This window comes from Seriola aureovittata, chromosome 8 (assembly GCF_021018895.1).
Source record: "Seriola aureovittata isolate HTS-2021-v1 ecotype China chromosome 8, ASM2101889v1, whole genome shotgun sequence".
Taxonomy (NCBI): Eukaryota; Metazoa; Chordata; class Actinopteri; order Carangiformes; family Carangidae; genus Seriola; species Seriola aureovittata.
In genome coordinates, this window is record NC_079371.1 from 9,949,974 (window position 1) to 9,973,995 (window position 24,022).

Here is a 24,022-nt window from a genome sequence, read left to right on the forward strand (position 1 = left end):
TTTTTCCTCTTCTAATTTATTTTATTTATGAATTAAAACCAAAATCATCAGCATTAAAATACAGTATGAAAGCTGTTACTTAATTTAAATATATATAAAAAAAGATGCTTGCAATTATAAACCATTTAAAAGCAGTCCACAGATTTCAGGAGTGGTGTGTTTGACTCAGAGTTTGACACCATGTAGTGAAACTGGGAGAGTCCAGGGACTTTGTTACAGGCTGCACCTGAGGAGGTGAAAGAGAAAACAGTGATTTCACAGGAGAACCAAACTTTTAGCCCCATCTCACTAAGGCCACATTTAGTGCTGGTGGTGAAATGTGATATCTTTACCCTTACATGTTAACAGCTGTTAATGCAGATGTTTTCTTTTTTATTTATTTTTTCCTTTATTTAGACTCGCATAATAACGGCAGTTTACACAGTCTTTAGTTAGATACCTTAACAGAGTGATCCATCTTTTCACCTTTTTGCATTACAATTATACACAAAACAAACTTAAACAAAAGAAGGGTGTTTTGGGGAAATATGTTTTTTCCCCTCCTCCCAAATTTCCTTTAATTTCCTGAAGCCTCATGCAGAAGATGATTCTTTCCTTTACAAAGATTTCATTAACGATATCATACCATTCCTCTATAGATGGGCTGTCTGGATTAAGCCATTTCTTTGTAATTGCTTTTCTAGCAGCTACAATATTCCAGCTTTGTTTTAATATTTGTAGATGTTAGGGCTGGAATGGTTCACAAAATCTGCGGAAAACTTCACTGGGTTACTGGCGCAAGGCCTTTTTTTTTTTTTGCGCATGCCCTGAACTGAACAATACACACGCCCCCGAACCGAGACAACCGAACGGGACGGGGATTTTTTTCATGAACTGTTCCAACCCTAGTAGATGTTGAATTTAGAAGCCCAAAAAGGAGTTTGTCCCATTTAAAAAGTAACTTTTGTCTCGAATATAGTCAATAATTCTTTATAAATCCTAAGCCAAAAAGTTTTTTTTTTTTGGACAGGCCCCAAAACAAGTGGTAGTATTGGCTTCCTGGGAGCCACAATTCCTCCAGTAGCTGGAGGAGCCTGAGTGGTGAGACTTCTGAGCAGGTCTGATAAAATATCTACTGAGACTCTTCCAGCCAAATGCTCTCCATGAGGTTGAGCTTGACAACCTCCATTAAAATTCACAATATTTTGTACAGACTTCCTTTGGAATGTAACTGTTGGTTTCCCTTTCCATTGTTTGTTTTCAGTAGGTGGTACTTGCTATTTTAACCTCCTGAAATCCTCTATACAGTCTTGCAATTACTTCGAGCCCCTAATCTCTCCTGTTGGCACTAATAAAAACTTCCAATAGGTTGTTTTCAAACACCCTTTGACTCTCTAACTGTTTGTGTGATAGGGTATCTGAAGAAATTTTAAAAAGTTACTATTATTTAACCCTTGTAGTCTCTTCAGTATCTGAAAACTGCTCACTTTCAGCTGATTAAAAAATCCAATTTATCTGGGGTAAAGTCAAGGTCATGAGAGCACCATCTCAGAATCTTCATCTCTTCAAAGTCAGCGATAGTATTTCACCAGTGATAGTATTTTCAGAGATAAGTTGATCCACTTATTACCTGTTTCCATCAAGTTTTTAATTAGTCTTTTATCCTTTAACCGTGCCTGAATTGGAACTGCCCCGGACATATTTCTTTCCATCTCGCAATAGACTCATTACACCAACAAATCAAGATCCTCAGTTGGGCTGCTGTATAATAGTCCTTTAGGCAGGGGAGTGCAAGTCCTCCCTTGTGCTTAGCCAACTGAAGTGTTTCAAATCTTATCCTTGGATTTCTCCCTTGCCAAATGTACCGTAATATTAATTTATCCCATTCATTGAATAGTTTCAGGTATTTCAGTTGGAAGAGTCTGAAACAAATATAGTACTCTAGGCAAGATATTGATTTTAACAGACTCAATTAAGCTTCAAACTTAATATTAAAATTAAATTCCATCCCCTTATTTGCTCCTTTACTCTCTGATTTAACAGATTAAAATTTAAAGCATACAAATTTGTAATTTTTTTCCTTCTTTTTACTCCTAAATCTCTCATGTGAGCCACATCCGAATTTAGTTGCAAGTCAGAGCTTAATGATCGGGCTAGGCCTGTAATTGAAACTTAGTATTTGGGCCTTGGGAATATTGAATTTATAAGCTGAGACGGAACTAAAGCGATCTAAGAATGACAATAATTTCAAACTTGAACTCTCTGAGTTTGACAGGTAAATTAAAATTTCATCCGCAAATAAAGAAATTTTATGTTCTTGACCTAACATTTTCATACCTGTAATATTATTATCCTGAGTGATCCCATGACTTAAGGCTTCAAACACGGCAAACAGTAATGGAATTTTTTGGACAGCCCTGTCTGGTGCCTCATTCCAGGCTGAATGAGTTTGATATGGCTCCATTTATTTTTATTCTTGCTCTTGGGCTATTATACAGTGTTAGAATAGTTTTAATAAAGCTCTGATGAAATCCAAATTTTTTGTAATACTCTATATAAAAACTCCCAATTGACTTGATCAAAAGCTTTTCCTGCATCAAGGCTCAATAATACTGCCTGGAGTTTATTTTTTACTCTATGCTCAGTCACATTATCTTGTGTCTGCCTTTGCTGAATAAAACCTGTCTGAGCTGGACTTATTATCCGGGGGAAGATTTTTTTCAACTCTTTTTGCCAGAGTGTGGGTAACGATCTTATACTCTTGGTTCGGTACACTTATTGGCCAATAACCTCCATATTCAAGTTTATCTTTACCCTATATTGGTATCAAAGAATTCACTGTTTCTCTCCAAGAGGGAGTTATGCCAGTGTTGAGCACATGGTGACCATTATTGTAAGGATCAGCAGATCATTCATTTTGGTACATCACTTTGAGGGAAAACCATGCTGTCCTGCTGCCTTATTGTGTTTTAAATCTGATTATGTCTTTTAATGTCTTTATCTGTAATTTCAGTAATTAGAAGCTATTTAGTCCCTTGCTGATGGTAATTTATCATGTCAAAAAAGGATTCCATTTTGTTTCATCTAATTTGGGATGTGTATATAAATTTTAAAATGACTGTTATGTATCTTTTAATTGGCAGTGTTTGGAATTTGTTGTGGGATCCTTTATTTTATCAATTGTATTTTTTTACTTGTTGCTTTTTTAATTTGTAGGCAAGTCATTTAGCCTATTTATCTCCCACTTCACAATTCATTTTTGTAATTTGAGTTGATTTCATTTAATTTGTTTCTATTTCCATTTTTATTCCATGATTCAGTGTCTTTCTATGGATGATCTCCGATTTTTTTTAAATTATGTTTGTAACCTATCAATTTTTTGCTGCTTCTTTAAAATTAGAAACCATAATAGCCTATAATTATCCCACTTAGAACAGCTTTGTATGCATTCCAAAGAATCGGAGGGGACACTTCCCCATTGATAATCTTATATATGCAGCCTTATTTGCTCCCTCATTTGATTGAGAATCTCAATGTTCAGCCTCCAGATGGTGCTCTTCTTTTCACAACCTAATATTAAATATATGGTAATTGGGTGTTGTCTTAAAGTCCATGGTTCCAATATCGCAATTTATCACCTGTTATATAAATCTCTTTGGAAAAAAATTAGTTAAGCCTAGAATAAACAGAATGTGGGTGAGGAAAAAGAGGTATAATCCCTCTCTATCAGATTCAGATCCCCCCATATGTCTGAGAGTCGCAGCTCCCCCAACATTAATTTTATATTTTTTGTAGTTTTCTTCTTTCCTGTGTTGTAATCTTTCGCTGTATCCACAGTCGGCTGAAGTCTAACGTTAAAGTCTCTCCCACAAATTAGGATACCCTGAGCCTCAAAGATTAATAATTCAAAGATTTGTTTATAGACTTTTCATTCAGATCACGGATGTGCATATACATTCAGAAAAGTAACTAAAACATCCTGCAGATATCCCTGCGCTATTACAAATCTCCTTTCAATATATTTCTTTTCATATGTGCACTCAGTTTAATTTACTAGAAATTAAAATTGCCACCCTTCTCTGAGAACCTTGACTTCACAAAGACGAATACTAATTAAATCTCCATCTCTGAAGTTTTTACGTGTCTTATACTTATTTTCAGTGTCTTATTACATTCAAATCTTATTTTACATACCTGTGGTGCAAAGTGTGTGAGCAGGGGGAAAAACACTGTGGATACAAGGTAAATAGATATAATCCTGAACAAACTACACTGTTTGAAAATGAAAATGTTATCTAGTGATTTTTCTGACTGAGGTAAGAGAAACGGCCACATCAGCTGCTACAGTGACTTTAAACTATGTCTCTGTTGTCATGAGAACAAAGCAGTCACTAGGTAGAAAGGATTGTGCTGGAGTTTGCATGGATTAAGGTTCTCCGTCGCTACGATGGATTCCCATCAATTGGATTCCATAAAGGCCATGTATTTGGCCATTATTCCATGTAATAAGCATTCTTTGAATATGATCAGTAACCACTTTTATTAATTTGATTATCACTTAAAAAAGAGGCTAAAAAAGTGACCTGTTGTATTTTTCACACAAATATTTTATCTGTACAAGCCTAATTACCACTGGGTTTGGTGAATCCTGGATTGTCTTTATCAAGAATGTAGCATGGAATTTTAATTTGCAGTTTTAACCATTTAGATAACTATCATTTCAACCAAATGCAATTTACAAAAAAAAAAGAAGAAAAAGATATGTGTGTGTATCAGGTGTGTGTCTTAGTTCCTTTGGCAGGGAGCAGTACAGTCTATATTTGTGAACCCAAACACTCACCATAATGGCCTGTTGTGTTAGCACAGATGATGGCTCCAAAGAACTCTGAGTAATGCCTCTTGATTCTGGAAATAGCTGTCTTGCAGGCTGCCGAGGGATCTGCCCCGGCCCTCATCAGCTCCACGGCCAAGTAACTGTTGGCAGGATTACATGCAGTACACATGAGGCAAACTTAACGAGCGCTGTCAAGGCCACCAACCAGGATGATGATGGGGATGAGCTAGTGATTATGGCGGGGGATAAATCTGATGCAAACAAATATGATGTGAAGAAACACTGATTAAATGTGATTTAAAAATAGTAACATTCCCACGCTCACTCGATGTTATACAAGGAAGTCGTGACAATACTTTTCAGGTGTTCGCAACTGTATAAAAATGTGCATTAACTGAAGCAATTTGCCATCACTGCAATTCAAAGTTGTTCTGCACAGACACTACTGGTGCTATTAACTCCATTAGCCAGAGGTCAAATGTATAATACAATGAGTGCGAAAGTATGGGATTTTTAAGTGGAAAATGTGTAGGAACCTTGTTCCGCTGAATAATTTTGACAGGACATGTACCATGTTGTGTTTTTTCCCCACACAAGATAGCAAGCAAATAAGTAAAATTCCCCTTTCTGGAAGAGAGAGAGTTTACATTTGAATGTATCTCAGGACGCGCTAAAGGAAAAATTCAGGATTTTAGACTTGCAGTTTTAGGTCTGCTCATGTAAGGGTACCAGGGTTCTACACACACACTTTTTCCCCCAGGGAGTACACATGTGCACATGGAAATTCAGGAGCACAGTGAAAAATGTTAAAGTAACAAAGTGTATTAACAAACTTTATTTCTAGTGATTCTAGTGAAGATACCAACAGCCCATTGCTGGTTATTGCGTGTTACACTCCTTAGGCAGGCTTGCAAACACATGCTGCATTGAAACATTAGGGCACAGAGAATGAATGACAAACACTTCAGTCCACTCCTTGCAAGGTCTTCCTCAAAAACGACACCTCCGGTAATTCTAGGATTTCTAGGACTCACAAAACTATGAGTGAAACAGACAGCCCTCTGGTGTGGTTGTGTGTGACGATGAATGTAAAATTGAGTGAAAATTAAAAGAACAGTACGTGTGCTCACCAACCTGTCCTGGATGAATAAAACAAAACAAAACAAAAAAAACCCTTCCGAGACCGCCATATTCTCACAGCCTCGAAACAAACAGCAGCTTCAGTGACATCTCGCCTCTTCTGTGCAACGTACAAATGACAGTTTTGGGGCAACATAGTCCACTCCACCCTTCATATTCTAACTGCTGCACTTGCACTCAAATGCTCACACCAGAAATTGGCTGTTTAAAAGCTACACGTGTCGAAGATGTCAATATTCTCTGAAACATAATCCTTAAGTGTAGACAAAGCCATGTAACAGTCCTGTTATTCAGAAAGTATGCTGTGAAATAAACCCTGTTTAGGGAGGGAAGAAGTAGGGATGAAGGATACAGTCAACATGTCTCATGAAATTTTAAATGCAGCACTGTTAGAGAAGTTCAGATGGATCAATATTTATAATGGGAAACTATTTTAACTTGTGAAATGAGGAGCAAACCATAAAGTGGTGCATATCTGGATATACTCCATTAGATACAGGTAATCAAGGTATACCTACAAGAGGTGAAATTTTAGTCTCACTTAAAAATACACATCACATTACTCACATGCCTTCGTGAATCCTTTTTGCTGAGACAATTAAAACCTTCATATGAAGGCCCAGAGAATACTGACCTTCCCTTTGTAAAATTCCTATCTGATGGGTTTGAGACCTCAATTTTCTTCCATGGAGTGAAGCACACAATGACACAAGGTAAAAACATAGGAAAGGTATTTCTAAATCCACATTCGACTTTTGTGTTAAGAGGACAATGCATGAGGTACCTTGGTAGAAAGCGCATCATGACGTCTCCATCTCCAGTAGCGGCAGCACCACCAGCTGAGCTGTCTGCATAGGCCCCGGCTCCCACTATAGGAGAGTCCCCAACACGACTGCAGTGCAGGAAAATGAAAGGGTTTAAACACAGACCACATGAAACACTCACATATAATACACATAATAAAGTGCCAAATATAATGCACACAAATCATTTTTTAATCAGTACAATTGTTTATGTTTGTCTTTCTAGATGCAACATGAAATGCCTATATTTTCAATGAACAATGCAGATTAACAGCCAGCATCATTTCCTTTAGTGTTGCAATTCATTATGTAATCTTTTCAACCAATGAAACAGCATGCTAAAACCTGTTTATTATTTTGGATTATTTTGTCACACTCATGTTCACCCAAGGCCTAGAATACTAATACATTTTTTTGCTCATTTTTGACACTAAAATCAACATAATCTACGTACCCTGGAACTTTGTGAGTTAGTCCATTGGTTGATGTACCAGCAGCCACATGACCATCCTGATCGAGAGCAACCATCCCTGGTGCAAAAACAAAAGAAGTGCTATGGAGACATCAGCAAACACTATGGCAACATAGTAACTTATAAAAAAAAAAAAAAGTGTGACAAAGTCATTTGAAACACTCGTGTGAAGTTTTTTGGGAGCGTAGCAATAGATTGGATCTGTTTGGACAGAAACAAATTCAAAACCTTAAAATTGTAGCGTGCCCTGATAACCTCTACTTTAGTCAGCTTTTTGGCACGTTGTGCTGCTAAACGTGCTCTCATCCCTGTGTTGTTTCAATGAAGTGCTTATATACTGAGATATAAAATGCCCAAGGAAAGCTGACTCCACTACTTTCAATGTTAACTGATAAAAACCTACCTATGGTGTCATGGGAACGCGCATTAGCATGCTGTGCCATCCTCTTCTCCTGTTTCAGTGTCGCCCTGGGCTTGTAGGGTCCACAGGACATGGAAGGATCTGGAAATACATTCTTTTGACAGGAGAGAAAACTCCATTGCTGCTTGCATAATGCCACTATACTATATATGTACACACACGCACGCACAAACACTATACACACAAGCAAGACATGCTGATCTGCAGGCATTTACTTTTACTGAACAATTAGCACTATTGTCAATGCATGGTTTGGTACTTAATAATGAACAGTTGGCAGTCTTACAAAAATCATGTTCCCAGTGGTCTGGACCACTTCATGAACAAAACATTCCAGTTTAAATTCCTGCTGCTGCCAAAATGTGTCCTTCAGCTGTCCAATACCATTTTTATTGAGACACAGACAGCCTACTGTACCAGCTCATTCAATCTAAATTGACCTGGATAAAGCTCAGGATGTGATTATCTGTCAGAGTGCAGTGTAGTTTGACAAAAGGTTCTTCTGTGTCTCTACCTCAAGGCGTCTCCTCTGCTCTTATGAGTGACTCAATGTACCAGGTTGACCTGCAGGGAGGTGTGAAAAGTTCATTCAGTGTCTTCTGCTCCTTTGATGTCACAGGTAAGTGGGATTAGGAAAGAAAAGCCTAATTTTTAGTTTGAAGTGAGCAGTGATAAAATGCAGACTAGGAGTCATAAAAGGTAAAATAAAATATTGAAACAAAACTAAAATCCTTTCATATAGAATATGTATCTCTATCAGCATTACTTTTCTATGGAGCTTTCATTATGCCATCAGCAAACCGAAGTTGGGCTCAACTAGTCTGTTTTATGAAAGTGCCTGTGCATTATTCATAAAGCAAAGTCTGTTATATTCCATTTCATGAAGGTGAGGGTAAAACCCTTGAAAACAGTCTCTTTAGTTATAAATAATACAGGTATAGTTGTTCTCCAGTGGCCTCAGCAACAATCTGAAATTTTCCAAAAAAGCCTGTCAACGGAGTAATTTGTTTACAAGGTAAAAGGAGAACAATGACACCTCTCTGCAGATTCAAGCTGATACAGTGGTGAATTTTTAACTGAACCACACCTAGTCATGCTTTTATTATGACTGCCACTGCAGGTATTACTATTATTCTATATTTACATGGATTATACAATTTATGTCAACACTAAATGCACACAGCAAATTTATGGAAATAAACCCTGTGAATTCTTTTCTCGCGACCCATTTTTCAGTTTTTACTGATGAAAGTTTTCTGTGCCTCTGCACCAAATACAGAATTTTCATGAAGGTATTGTACTTCTTTGGCATGAATAGGTCAAGAAAGCTTTGGTAAAAACTTGGATGGCAGAATTGATCAGCTTTTCCTTTCCTTAACTACTGTTGAGGCACTTGCTCTTGCACTTGTTAAGCTGCTCATTGGCCATCAATAGAGGACTACGTGTGCTGGGCATCCCCAAGTGTAAATATTGTAAATTTGATCAATAGGACGCTGCATACTCTCTCTGGAAAGATAACAGCTGACTTGAAAGGAAAAATAACTCTTACTCGGGAGACTTTGGGACATTATTGTGGAGGTAAACAAGAGAGGTTGAAAGAATAGCAAAAACCCCAGCGCTGTAGGACATCACCTTTACCAGAAGAGCTGGCTTTTTATGAACTTCTTTAGTATGCCTGTCAATTTCCTAGCTTAATATCAATCTTTAAGAAGTAGCACGCCTGTAGCCAAAACAAGCGAGAGAAAAATACACACTCTAATACACACGCACACACACACCTTTCGATAATTAGGTTGGCAGTTGCCCTTCAGCCACTGTGAGAAAATATTCACAGATTTGTTGGTAGTCAGGTCTTCTGCAATGAAGCCCATGTTTTCAGCAAACACAGACGCTATAAAGAGAGAAAGAATACTTTGAGGTCAAGTTACACATTCTGGTCCACACTGACCTTGGGTTATAAGAAAAACAAAGGGTCACAAATAAAGGAGGGACTGGAGGCAATCTCATCTCATTTAGACTTTAGCTCGTGAGGAAGTTTTCCATCGCTACAGCAGTGACCTTACTATTCCATAAGAATGATGGTTCAATTCAGATGAATAAAGCCAAATGAATTGAATTTGGTGAATTGAATTTGGTATAAAATAAAAAAAAGTTGGTCTTGTGATATTTTGACATATGAGCCAAATTATTTGATTTAGAAGACACTTATCACATAGAAACAAAAGGCTTCAATATTGGACTTCACTTTACTTTGACTGACTTGCAGAAAGTTGACTTCCTCGTCCTTCTCCACTCTTTTATTTATTCATTTATATAAAAAAAAAACTAAAATAATTCTCTTATACAGTCCAGACTGTAAGTATTCAGACAGTTACACATTATTTGCTCTTAAGGCTCTGTGCTTCATCAACATTCAGTTTGAAATAAAAATCATGCACACTGTATTTAAGTGCCAAGTATCAGCTTTAGTTTGTGTAGGTTTATATCAATATTGAAAGAACTGTGTGGGAGATATAACCATTTTAACACATACTGGCTAACACATGATTCAAAAGTAATTAGACAGATAGACATGAAGTCAAACAAAATCATCATACTTAATATTTTGTAGAAAATCTTTTGCAGGAAACAACTACCTTAAGTCTTTAACCCATAGACATCAGCGGACACTTTGTATCCTCCCTGGTGATGCTCTCCCATGCTTTCACTGCAGCGGGGTCTCTCTACCTTTGGGCTGGTCTTCAGTAAGTGCAGTGCAGCTCAGTAGGATCAGACCAGTCAAAGACATTCCACCTCTTCACACTGAAAAACTCTTTGGTTGCTTTGGCTGTTTGTTTAGAATCGTTGTCCTGCTGAATGGATGAAATGTCATCCAATGGGTTTTGATGCCTTTGGCTGAATCTGAGCACACATACTACATCTGTACGCCTCTGCATGCACCCTGTTGCATCCGTCAGCCATGAAATGATCAATGAATGCCGGTGTGCTAGTTCCATTGGCAGCTGTCATGCCCGCGCCACAACAGAAGCAGCACCATGTTTGACATTTGAGGTGGTGGCTTTGGGTCATGAGCTGATCTTTTTTTTTTTTCCCCCACACTTTCCGTCTTTCCATCATTTTGATTGAGGCAGATTTTGGTTTCATCAATCCATAGAACTTTTTGGCAGAACTCTACACTCTTCTTTTTGTGTTTTTGTAAACTGCAACCTGACCTTTTTCTCTTGATTCTTGACTTGTTGTGCAGTCATAGAGAGGTTTTTGTTCACCATGCAAATAATTTTCTGCTTTTCCACAAGGCATGTGCTCCTCAGTCTACCAGGTCATTTGGCATTTTCTAGTTTTCCTGTTCACACCTGCCTTTTAGAACGTACCCGACTGTTGATGTTGGCAAACCACCTGAGGTATCTCTCTACAGTTTTGCTTTTTTTAGCCTCATTATTATCTTCTTCACTTGCATGGTCACCTCTTTTCTCCATATACCAACTCTCAACTCTCAGTCAACTCTGAGCCGTGTATGAGCTCTTTTGTGCGTGACCTAAGACTGAAACGACACACCGCCCCCCTGAGAAACATTTAGCAGCCAAGTGTCAAATTACTTTTGAACTCTTGTGATTTGGGAACTGTGTTAAAAGGGCACAAACAAAATGTGTAACTGTACCAAAAACTGTCTGGACTGTGTTTTTCCCTTTCTGGCCACATGTCTGTTATGCAATCATTCTATTTATGTTCAGAGCATTATACTGCAGATCTGACCCATGCATCCATCACCAGCTGCTTATGCTAGTGACCGAGGGATTGAAGCTTATTCGAGTGTTGCAAAAACCACGCATTACATAAATGCCTAAAAGGCTTTGCCGCTAATGTGACAGCTGCTTGATGAAGATAACTAATGTAAATTCATGGATCACAGTGTCTCCTTAAAACATATTTTATTCCCTTTTTTTCCCAAACTGCACTAGTTTGGTTCAACAGAACTGCATTTAAAAAGAAGTTGTAAGAAGAACAAGGTTTTACACTCTGTTGGTCATTGAATTTAATTTACATTCTTGTATGTTGTTTAAATAATGACTGATGTTGTTATATGTTAACATTAACCCTTCCAACATTAACCATGATTGTGTAATGATACCTTTGAAGACATAAATCTACACATACCTGACTCTCCCACTAGCAGTGTGTGATCAGTGTGCTCCATTACAACTCTCGCTACTCCAATGGCATTCTTGATTCTTCTCAGGTCTGCGACTGCTCCCACCTCCATGGTGTCCCTGCTCACAGAGAATACACACTGAGAATAAACACTCCTGCTGGGTTATCAGACACAAGTAACATCAGATTTAAGGGACAGCAAGTAATCTATCTATGAGCTTTATAAGCCAGCTTTGGTGACTAATACAAATCACAACACTTGCACATCTCTGATGCCGTCCTCCCCCCTCTAACCCCCCTGTACCCTTGATAAATGGTTGGCCAGTGATTAGCACAGACAATTTCCATAACATTGATGACTAAGCAAATTAGACCAAAGGTGTGTAAAGACAGTATACTGTTGTCAACAATTCAGCAGCAATGTAGTTTAAACACACAACATGATGCTTTTGTCAAAATAAATGTTACACATAATTCACCAAGTAAACTGTTTAGATATTATTTGTATCTCCTACATATTGTGCTTGAGATGAACTAATGAGATTCTCTATGTATTGCAATTCACTAAAAATGCTATACCTGAAGTATAATGTTCACTTGTTTGATACTGTGTCAGAGTGAAGTTAACTCATACTTGTGACTGTAGGTTGTAATGGGGGTTTCATGGATTGCTTTATATTGAGAAATGCTTCTAGTATTTATCCACCACAACAAACTAAAGCCTCAAGAAGCCAAACTGAAGCCAAAGAGTCGAGTCAACTTCCCCTGGCACAATATCAAAACTTGAACATCGTTTTCTAAAGTTTTTAGAAATGGATCTTTTTTTTGCAGCGTTGTTCTATTGGATTGGATGAAACTGTGCAGGTGTTTCAATTCTTGTTCTCCGTCACTGTGTACAATATGTCTGCTAGTGATAACTACTGTATTTCTTATGCAGCTATATTGAATAGACTATCCTCTCCCTAGAACATATTCATGCCTATACAGCCCCCAAAAAAGTCAATTTTCCTGTAAAATGGAGGAAGGAACATTCCTCAGAGTAATACCCAACAGCTTGCTGCTTGTATTTTGTCTTCCACCGTGAGCTGACATTTGCCTCCAATGATAACTTCTGAGTGTGTAAATGTTTGTGTTTGAGGACCTAATAATTGGCAAGGCCTTCAGATCCTAATGAGGCTCTTAATTAGTGCTTTACTGAGGAACGGCTGGCTGGAAAGGTCAACCAGTTAAGCCTGTAAATGTTAGAGATGCATAGACAGCACTGCAACAAATTGTCAACAGTTACACAATATGTTGACAGCTGCAGGTGCCTAATTAAAGTAAGATTTTCATCATTTTCAATTAGGTCATTTCTGATTAAAAATAATCACAAACTGTTCTCTGTTCATTTAGAGCTGCTCTTGCTCATATTTTCTACAGCTTAGGAAATTGAGAAGGAGATCATTGCCAGGGATTGAAGCTTTCACCAAAAGTGGAAAAAGATCACATTTGCAAAATAGATTTGCGATCTTACCAGTCTTTACTGTTTTACTCTGCTACATTACAAATATTTTTTACCATGTAATTTTTACTCTTAATAAAAATGCAGTTAATGTCACGGTTTACCCATTCATGATCATGGCATCCAGTGTGGTCTCTCCAGACTCATCTGGACTCCCGCCATAGCCTACACTGCCATCACACTGCTCCATTTCACAGCGGGCACAGCCCGTCTCCACTGCATCCAGCACTGAGCCACCGGACTGCAGGGTATTCCACGCTGCAGTACAAAACACAAAACAGTGAGTAATTCATTGTACAATACACAACAAAACGGAGGCCAGCCAGTCAGCCTTTCTTTCTCATGATAGGAAATACAACCTTACAGTGTACAGAGAATTTGGAGCATGTTGTCAGGGCAACCAAACATTTAGGCAGCTTAACCTTATCTGTGGGGGTGGATGAGTAGGGTTACTCTGTCCCTTAGGTCTCTATTTGACTGAAAATGGTTGAGTCTGACGTAGACAGTGCTGACAAAGAAAGTTTATGTCATGTTCTGAAGAAACTTTACTGTGTCACAATCCTGTTTTATAACATTTTTGACAGCTAATGTCAAATTAAACATACAGGGAAACATATTTTGCAATTTAGATATGGCTTGATTGAGTGCAATATCTGATATATAATATATTAGTGCTGTCTATGATTTTAAATATGTAGGGTAAATGATATAACTTAATCTATTTCCAAAAAAAAAAAAAAAAGATTTGAATCTGAATTAAAAGTCCAGATGATGCATGAGATGACCACTACAGTGGATTTCTAATAAACAGGGAGCGTGAGCTGACAAGCATCAAGCATTTGGTCACTGATCCCCCAAGTGCCCATGGGGGATCAAAATACCAACTGGTAGCACTGTCACCAGCTTGCCACTAAATTCTCAGACCATTACTCTGTGTTCAGCAGGATACTACCACAAATTCCTCCTCTTATCAGTTATGATTTATCCATCTATAAATTCTGTTCGTCTTCCATTGTAGGTAAGTGCTCTTGTCTCAGCATATATTTCTTTTTTTTTCTCTTTTCTTCTTTTTTAATATCAAACTCAGAATTACAATCTTTTTTACTTAGTAAATGCTGCAGAATGGAAGAGGAGATTAGTCTGTTATTGTCAGCTGCTTCTATAAGCCCCCAAAGGAAAAGAGATCTGCATGGGTGGATCAATAGTAGTGGCTCACAGACTTCACTTTTAAATATCTACCTGCAGAACAGATAGCGTGGTACATTTTTCATTTTCATAGCTACCTCAGGGAAAACATGTGATGTACATCTCTCAAATGGTGAGTTTTTAAGTTCACTTTAATCACCTACAGGTTTGATCTGTTGCTTGAGATGTTTTGAACACATTTCTATCATTTTTTTTCGTGTCGAGCTTTGCACTTGGTGGAACTCCACGTGACTGATAAGTGGAAAGCAATGCTGAAATATTTTCTGTTTCAACTTAAACATATCCAATGTATCATCCTGAAGGAAATCAAATAGAGTGAGAGCAAAGCTGGCAATGGCAGTTATGAAGACCAGTTAGCTCTACCCTTTTCCGATCAGCATCTCAGACTCTGATGGTCTTACATACAGTGGATTCACACTACTGCACATACTGCAAAAAAATAAATAAAGAAAAAGAGAATAATATAATATATATATATATATATATATATATATATATATATTATAATATACTTTATAATAATGTGAGGGGGTAATCCTGAAAATGCTAGTCATGGAGCCTACCAGCGATTGCACTTGAATTTTTTTTTTTCAACCAAGAGTCCAAATCCAAAAGAGATTCAATTTGCTATCAGTTATGATGAAGACAAGCATATCTGAGAAGCTGTAACGAGAGAATGGCTATATTATGACATATTTAATGGATAAATAAATAACAATTATCAAAATAATTGCTGATTAATTTTCTGTTGATCGAGTCAGTTGATGAACTAATCATTTCAGTTCTAGGCATTTTATTAAAATGTAATCATGAATGAAATTTAAAAAAAAAAAAAGCAAAAGAATCATAAATACTAAAGAGGGGGAGAGGGGATTATTCAGTTAAACCCTTCACTGTACACTAATCTCATACAACCACCATAACACTACTGTTAAATTTCATGTGTTTTTTGGTTTTCTACCACCATAAATCATGGATGTCATGTCAAGCCTTTTTAATGAGCTGCATGATGATGTGAGCAAAATGACTGTGCACAGACATGAGTACATGATGATCAATAAACAAAGCATTTGATATCCTAGCAAAATAAGTCATATCAGACTAACAACAGGAAGGCAGGTTTATCCAACCTCTGCTTCTGCAAGTGTCACCACATAAAAATAAATATTAAGATAATACCAAAAACATGACCAACATACTCTGTAACTGTGTTCAATTAATTATTCAACGCCCAGACACATACAGAAACTAATTAACAACATACACAAATGTTGTTTTGAGTGGGTATGCGGGTATTATATTTGTTTGTCTGCAGATTTTGGCCACAATATCACATGAATGAGCTCCGGACTAAAACTTTTCAAGCAATAACGTATGGTTAGATACCGTAAGGCCTACCTGCAGCCGTTGCATTCTTGAAAGGCCAAGTATTGATAACGAGAGGGAGAGATGTTTGACCAAGTGGAAACAGTAACGTTAAAGTGGAAATAAGCAGCGATATATACATTTTTCCCTGACAAAACGTTGCATGAGCATTACAACGATACACGTGGCTGCTATTTCCTATTCATTGATATTTTTTCACGCCACAGAGAATTCGCATCCGAGCAGACCACCAAACACAGCAGGGTTTTACATGTATATTTCATAAAAGTCTACACTTTGATGCAATGAGACGTTACATTCAAACTTCCTTGTTTGTCACATGCTGAGTGGGCGGGTACTTTATTAAAGGGGAAGAGCAAATACTTCGGTGCAGGAGGAAATCTGGCATGCAGTTTGTGGGATGTGACGTTTTGATTCAAATGACCATTTTTTATTAAAAAAAAAGAAAAAAAGAACTTAAGGTGAATGTAATAGCCCACATGCATTTAACCGTAGTCACAGTAGCCCCTACGCAGGTTTTACCTGAAACAGTTACAGGACTTTTTTCTTTGTCGAAATTTGGAAAATATAAATATGGGAAATATATAAATACACTGAGAATTATCCTGCTTTCATGTGGTGTCGAAATAATTGCAAAATTGAGTTTCCGACTGGGAAAATTCACGTGAACGCCCCCTCAAGTAACATCACGATTTACCGAGTTGTTGACGTCATTTACGTAGAAACATGGCGGATGAAAGTAAGTGTTGGTTAATGATGAGAAACTTTTGATTCGCAAATTCATATACGGGACATCAATTTTTGACAACATTTAATTTGTAGTAAGGTATTAGGTTGTAACCGTTGGTTGTTGTTCACTTAGAGTGCCCTAGAAAGGTTATAGCAGTCACCCTGATTAACTAAATAACACAAATACTAGAAACAGCTATCAATGTGTTGTTTTAATGCTCTGAGCAAACACACCCAAGTTGGAAGAATGACTACCTAACTTGCGAACTGGGACCATTTGAGGAAGACGTGAATGCGGCATTAATTCTGAATTATTTTGAAGGGAGTCGGTTATTTTGTGTGTATAATTATGTGAAATAATGTTTTGAAGTTGGTGCAATGTAATGAAATATAAAAGCTGCACTGTCTCAGTAGTCAAAACTAAGCTAGCTGATTGGGCAGGTTCCATGTGTTAGCAAAATATTATATGGATGGTATGTTCACATCTAATAGTTATAATAATAATAATAATAATAAAAAAGATGTTTGTATGTATAGATTATATAAAAATATAATCCAGTAGTCTCTTATGCTTGCTTTAACATTGTATACTGTTGCATAATGGTTTCCAGCCAGCGGCACTGAGCAGTGGATGGACAAGGAATTCATACATGTACAATCTTGGATTTTACAGCAGCCCTTTTGATTTCAGATTAGGATTGGGACAGGTTTAATTAAATGAAATCAAGGATTTCAGTCCTTTCAGGTAAGCCAGTTGCAGGGCCTTCCATTTTGTATTGTACTCATTGGTGTAGCTTAATCGAACACTTAAAAGACACTTGAAGATACTGAGCCTTCGTTAACAAAATTAATTTCACCTGTGCTTTTCCTGCTACAACAAGTCAAAATGTGCTGCCAGAAAGGTTTAATGAATACCAGAGTAAGTTTTGCTTTATTTGGCTGACTGATGTTTTCTTCTCCCCATAGATTGCTGAGAAGTTCACTTCCCCTCTGGTAAGTTTGTATTTTTAACGTTTTTCCATTAAAGAACTTCATGAGCACTGTACACTTGAAATGAGTGTGTTGACTGGATATGACTTATTGCACTAGTAACTTAAAAATGAAATTATTCACACAGGTGTGCAGGATGGCCTTTGTAACCTGGCAGTTTTCACTGATTGTGCTCAAGAAGAAACCTCCCTATGTAGTTGGCAGCTTGGGACTGTGGTGACTTTTTTTCAAGGGATTCATTCACTGTGGAGATGCCTGGAAACCAAGGTATGTATTTGCTGCTTGTGCCTGTAGTAGATGTCTTGGATCAGGACAGTTTGTGCTTGCAAATTTCAGCTACCTGCCTAAGCTACCCTCATTGCTGGTTGTTTCTCAGTACAGTTCCAGCTTTTCTGCTGTGTTTTTTGCTGGCATGGGCTTGACACAGATTCAGTTTGTAGCAGACATGAATTTGTTGCAGGGTGTTTGTGGCTCTCTTGCAGATCTGCTGGCGGTTGCTGTCATAGCCACAGCGCCTGCTGCCAGCTTCTTTATCATGCTGCTGCATCTACTTCTGTGTACTGCATTGAGCAGCTTAGCTAATTTATTTGGTTTGTGTTTGGCTATGCTATCTTGCAATTGGTGTCAGAAGTGAAATATGAACAGTCATATTCAATTATACGTTTGGTCAAAGTTGTTCTGGGTCATTTTTATCCCTTGTGTTGTTGACATTATAGTTTCTATTGGCCCACTGCATAATAAGTAGAGGGTTGCACTTTATATTCATCTGGGGTGGCAAATAACTGTCTTGATTTATTTCTCTGTAATTTTAGCTTCATGGTAAATGCGGCTATTGTCACGTAGACATTGATTTTACTTCATGGCTTGCTTTACTATTCTTTATTTGATCTAAAGAGTGATTGCTAATTTGGTGAGTTTTCAAGGAGTACAGAGCAACTTGCTTTAATTTAAGAACAACATGCATTGCATTCGCTACATTTAGTTGTAGCGTGTTTGCCTTGTATAAGGATACTACTGACAGGTGACAAAAGGAAAACCAAACAGTGTGCCGCCTGAACAGCCTCAGTGCTCCTTGGTATTGATTCTTGAAATTTCTGAACTATATTGGAGGGATGAACACCATTCTTCCAAAAGATACTCCCTCATTTTTTGTTTTTTGATGATGATTATGATGGTGGAGAGTGCAGACTAACGGTCCAAAATCTACCATATGTTTTCAATTGGGTTGAGATCTGGTGATCTCGAAGGTCATAGCATATGATTCACATCGTTTTCACACTCATCAAGGGGTCACTGAATGGACCCCTTGTGCCTTATATGGATGGGGGGTATTGTCATCCAGTTTGTCCACTCATTTTTCAGGTTTTTCCTTTAATATGTCATTTGTCTGTCTTGCTGCAATCTTATTGTGCTAAATCTAAAAATCTTTGATCCTTGGATTGTGTAATGTTATAAAAGCACAGCAATTTCTTGACTTGTCTGACTGAACTGATGTTAACAAAGTACAGCAACGACAGATGAAAGCTTAGTAAGTCTAAATAGCTATGACCTAATTTTGATGCTGGATCTTTCAAAGGATATGCTCCACAAAGGTCGGTCTTTTAGAAGATCTGAAGTCTAGGCTGAGCCAGCAACTCTTTCCAAAAATTAGATGGTCCAGCCAGAGACCAAAACTAATTGTATATTCAGCTGGTCCTTGTCATATTGTAAAGTCAAACATTTTCAAGGTTAGTACCAAGCAGTAGCTCTTAAATAGATAAGAGAGTGTAGCAGTGGAATAGTCGGGAAAGGGTTGTTAATATTTAACAGAACAAATGATGACATTATCACATAATGGACAAATCGTGCAACAAGTTGATAATAAGGGGAAAAAGGAATGATGAAGTCAGTGACTTGCAAGAGCACATAAAACAATGACAGATACCTAGTTGACAACAATAACAACAAGAGTGATCTATCACTCAACTGCTCAAGTCCAAAAGGTACCTTTACTGTGTGACTCCCTTACTGTCAAAGTTTTAGATTACGTCTCAAATGACATAAATCATCCTCTGACTTACCAAAATATAAAAAAATGTCAGAACTGAAAGAGGCATACAGCCAAATGTTTTGTTTCCTATAAAGTAATTCAGGAAATAGAGGATACCCCCTTTGCAGTGGAATATACCATAGCCCAAATATATCATGATTGATCATTTTATTTGTCTGTATATTATAAATAAGGAGCAGAGCAGCAGGCTCAGTTTTTTTTTTTTTTTTTTTTCCTGTGCAAAAGTGCGTTCCTTTCCCTGCTGTATTCTGTTCATCAAAATAAATTGCATGACACCGTTCACTCATACCTGCTGCTCAATGGAAAGATTATTGGCCTATCAAAGTAGGAACAAATGATGAATGTAAACCTTTAGATTTCATGGTTTTGGATTTTGATTACAAGTCACACATCAAACTAAAATTCCCTTGGAGAAGAGTTTTGGCATGAAGCCATTTGTGAAGTGTCATCTTTAATCATTTAAGAATATAAATCTATCCCTATGTTCTATCAGTCCTTTCCTCATCTCCTTCAATTTACCTCTTGGTAGGAAGGAGATGATTTTGACAGAGTGAAGGAAGCTGGTTGTGGTGAAAAGTTTTGGCATATCCTCCAAGTCTTACCATATGGCACTGCCTTGACACTACATACCTCATGCTGGGTCTGGAATTTTTCTTTCAAGTCTCTGGAACAACATATCATGGCAGAGGAGGCAAAGTGTCCCTCAGAACAGAAAACTCGATAAAATTGGATCCTCTCATTTCGTACCAAACAAGAACAAAGCATGGGCAAGGCGGGGAAACTAACAATATAGTCTAACCTTGAGACGTGGACGCCAACAGCATGCCCTCTTTTACATTATTCATATGAAAAATACAATTTTCACTTATATTTTATTCATTGGTTTTTCCTTAAACAATGGGAAATCCTAGTGTGATTTTGACAGGGGTATCTAACGGGGAGAAAATGGATGAGAGAGAGAGTGTATTATTACTTTCAACTGTGTTATTGATCGAAATTAAAGAACAGCAGCTAAAAGAATAGCTTTTTAATAATAACTTCATCAATCACCAATGATCTTTCAAGTTGTTTCATAATGTCCTTCATAACAGTCTGAGAGGGCATAGTCAATGTCAGTATGGGTAAAAGCAATGGCATCTTAAAAAAGCGTATGGATATCTAAACCACTGCACTGCTGAGGTACTATATATATATATATATATATATATATATATATTGACAGCTGCTGTAGGAATATACTAGAATATATATGGTATGCAAGCCACACATATGGACCCATATGTATCAAGCCATCCAAATTATTAGTCTAGCTATAATCCATATAACGTTGAAAGCATGCATTTAGCTGTGAATGGGCAAAATTGCACAGAGGTGGGGTTCATCTGATTGAGTCAATATTTATTGATATAACAATACCCTATTACAAAAAGTACTGCAAGTTTTCCAATGGTAAGATTTAGTGCTAATGAAGGATGTAGTGGTAAATGTAATAACTAAACCTAACCAAACCCAACCGTGACTTTGAGTAGTTCTCGTTGCCTACCCTTACCTTAAGTACTCTGTATGTGTCATTTGGATATGAATTCATTTGAAAAAAAGCATTATCGTTTTGTGTTTTTGAAACACTCAAATTTTGTTCCATTGGGTCATGTTTAAGCCCAGAAGGATACAGCAGATAAGTTAATTTCTCAAAACAATTGCTATTATTGAAGTTTGGCTTATTATGAATGTAAAGGATGGGAAATAAAGCAACCTCATCCCTTTGAATTGACCCCAGTTTTATTTAAGCACTTAGCAAAAATTCTATCAGCTCAAGCCATTATTCACTGTGATACTGAACTTGAACTTCTTCACTGGGGCTGTTGTTGCCAATGCTCGGAAAGAACAATGAATGAATACGTTTATTTGTGGGAATACCATCTCAGTAAAACTATTTTTTTTTTTTTTTGTCAAATTTTTTTTACAGAACTTATCCAACGTTTTTCAGTTCATCCTCGACCATAGAAATGAACTTAAAACAGAAAAAAAAAGTCCACTGAAATCCCAAGAGTTTTTCTAATTATCTCGAATGCCAGCTAAGTCAATTAGCTCTTTTTTTTTACGATCTTCCATAGTGTCCAAAACAGATGGTACGAAGGTTTGTCCAGAGCCCTGCCTTTGTACCACATTTGCAAATGGGGAAGTTCAGATGGTGGCATTTACAGGTCTGTTGAAAGACAAGTTGACTTTCAAAGGCAATAAATGGGGTAAAATGCCAGCGAGGTAAGCTGCAATACCAGCTGTCAGACACAAGAACAAGACGAAAATCTCTCAGTTGATGGCTGGCACAGGACAAAGTGTTCCGCCGAACAGATCTGTCTTCAGAGAAAACATAGACTAAATCTATCAGACAATATCAACTAATAAAGTACTGCCACCAAAAAAGTTTTTTTTCATGCAGTTACAAAAAAAATAAATAAATACTTGAGGTCCTATCCCATTTTTGTCCCCCTTTAAGCATAGCCAAGGAATCCCAATTACCTAGCTAATTGCTAATATATTTTACACACCTTCTCTCTCCTAACGTTTTGTGACCAACTGTGCTGTTCACTGCTCATGCATTAAACAATTGTTGGAATGAAAGTTACTTATAACCTCTGATATTTTTTGTCAGTGTGTAAGTGAAACAAAATATAATTAGCTTGTATACAGTGTTGCAGCAGTAATAAACGCCATTGTAAACACACCTTAATGAAGTGATTATGATGTTTTCATTTGAGTTTTGGGCACGCTAATCATAAAATATAAGTTGAAAACAGAAAGCGAATACTACAAAAAACTACAACAAAAGTGTTATTTATTAATTTCTTATGGCCTTTTCTTATGTTACATTTTTTTTTTTTTTTTTTTTTTTTTTAGATATTTTATTTATTTTACACATGCACATTATTAACATCAGTCGATGTAGTTATGCAGCCCATAAATCTTTCAGTAAAGCATAACCTAATTAAAAAGTCTTTTTATTTTTTATTTTTTTTTATCTAAGTCATTTTTGATAGCAAACATCTTAGTTAAGTGAGAGACTGCTCAGAATTAAAGCGCCCCCTGGCTCTTACTCAGTACAGCGGGGGCAAGCTTTTCAGTATGCCCATGTTTCCAGGCAACTGTGAAATAAGTCCCACAAATGCTACATTGCATTTTACTGTATGAAATCACTTTCAATGCACCATTCTATAGGCTACTCTATAGGCTTCTATGGCCAAATGTTAGAAATGTCAATGTCACTCAAGACCAAGACCTCATTTGAGCCCACCCATTGCATAAACAATTTCTTTTTTTTTTTTTCAGCTCTTGAGATCATGTTAGCAAATCTGCATAGTCAGTCAGCCATCTACAGAGGCTTCAGGAGCTTAGATACAGCTGTATTATTTGTGATTGAATGTTTGAATCTCCTGCAAACTAGGATTTGAGCCCATTCAATGTTTGCTTTTTCATTTAGCTGAAGCTTGCTGAACAGACTGTCAGACATGCCGGATTTAAGATAAATCCATGCATGCACTTCTAACCAACAGTCAGACTTCTAACTAGCAGGATGACAGTGCCCAGATGTCATGTACACCATGCTGCAGCTGCAGGGGAAAAATAGGAAAGTTCCATAACAGTGTACCATATAGTGTAGACCTTATAATGGTTTGCTGTCTGTGAGTGGATGAATGCCTGGGAGAAACTTACAACTGTTCATTCTGTCTTGAACAGTAAATATACAGGTACACTTACAGAATAAAGAGCCTGTTCTTGGGTGTACAGCAGGGTACAGTGTACTCTGTTGCACTTGCTTTCAAATTTGATTTAAGGTAATAATAGGACTCAATATTTGAAAGCTTTCCTGAACTATATTTATTTTTCAGTATTTCCTTATCTACAAACCTAGAATTCCTAACTTTTTTACATTATACAATATATCTTTTGCCAGATCTATTTTTATTACCAGCATGTTCTCGATAATTAGTATTAGAAAAAAAACATGCAGCCCAGACATATTTTTCATAGACATATTTGTGTACAAAAAGAGAGGATTTATTTTCCATTATATAAGCAACACCTGTATTAAGACGATGAACCTGGTCAGTGTGTATGTGTATACCCTTCTGTCCTCTCTATATGTGATAATGTATAGTGTACTCTCTTTTGTATGCTGAAACTTTATGAAAAATGGTACATTAAGTTGTAGGTTGATTGGTGAACCTATGAAAAATGGCAACAGGAAATTAAGCGTTACTCTTATTTGTTTTTCATTTAACTTAAAGGAGATTCATCTCTCAAGAATCAATTTGAATAAAGTTGAACAAAGAAGGCCCCCAAGCACATCAATGAAAAAAACTT

The 24,022-nt window shown here is 37.1% G+C and overlaps 2 protein-coding genes across 4 annotated transcripts in view; one reads left to right on the top strand and one right to left on the bottom strand.

Moving 5' to 3' along the window:
• Positions 1–4: 4 nt before the first annotated feature.
• On the bottom strand, positions 5–16,205 carry aga (aspartylglucosaminidase). Its single transcript, XM_056383547.1, has 9 exons — positions 15,904–16,205; positions 13,404–13,557; positions 11,805–11,917; positions 9,428–9,540; positions 7,632–7,743; positions 7,211–7,286; positions 6,738–6,845; positions 4,820–4,953; positions 5–226 (listed from the first exon to the last, which is right to left on the bottom strand). The coding sequence occupies exons 1-9, from the start codon at positions 16,010–16,012 to the stop codon at positions 126–128; spliced, it is 1,020 nt and encodes a 339-aa protein (XP_056239522.1). The 5' UTR covers positions 16,013–16,205; the 3' UTR covers positions 5–125.
• A 279-nt stretch (positions 16,206–16,484) lies between these two features.
• si:dkey-237h12.3 (teneurin-3) overlaps positions 16,485–24,022 on the top strand; it is a 179,167-nt gene continuing 171,629 nt past the window's right edge. For all 3 annotated transcript variants that reach the window (XM_056382542.1, XM_056382545.1, XM_056382544.1), the window contains exons 1-3: positions 16,485–16,630; positions 17,587–17,613; positions 17,738–17,877. The gene's annotated coding sequence lies outside the window, so the exon portion shown is untranslated. The remainder of the gene's footprint in view (positions 16,631–17,586; positions 17,614–17,737; positions 17,878–24,022) is intronic.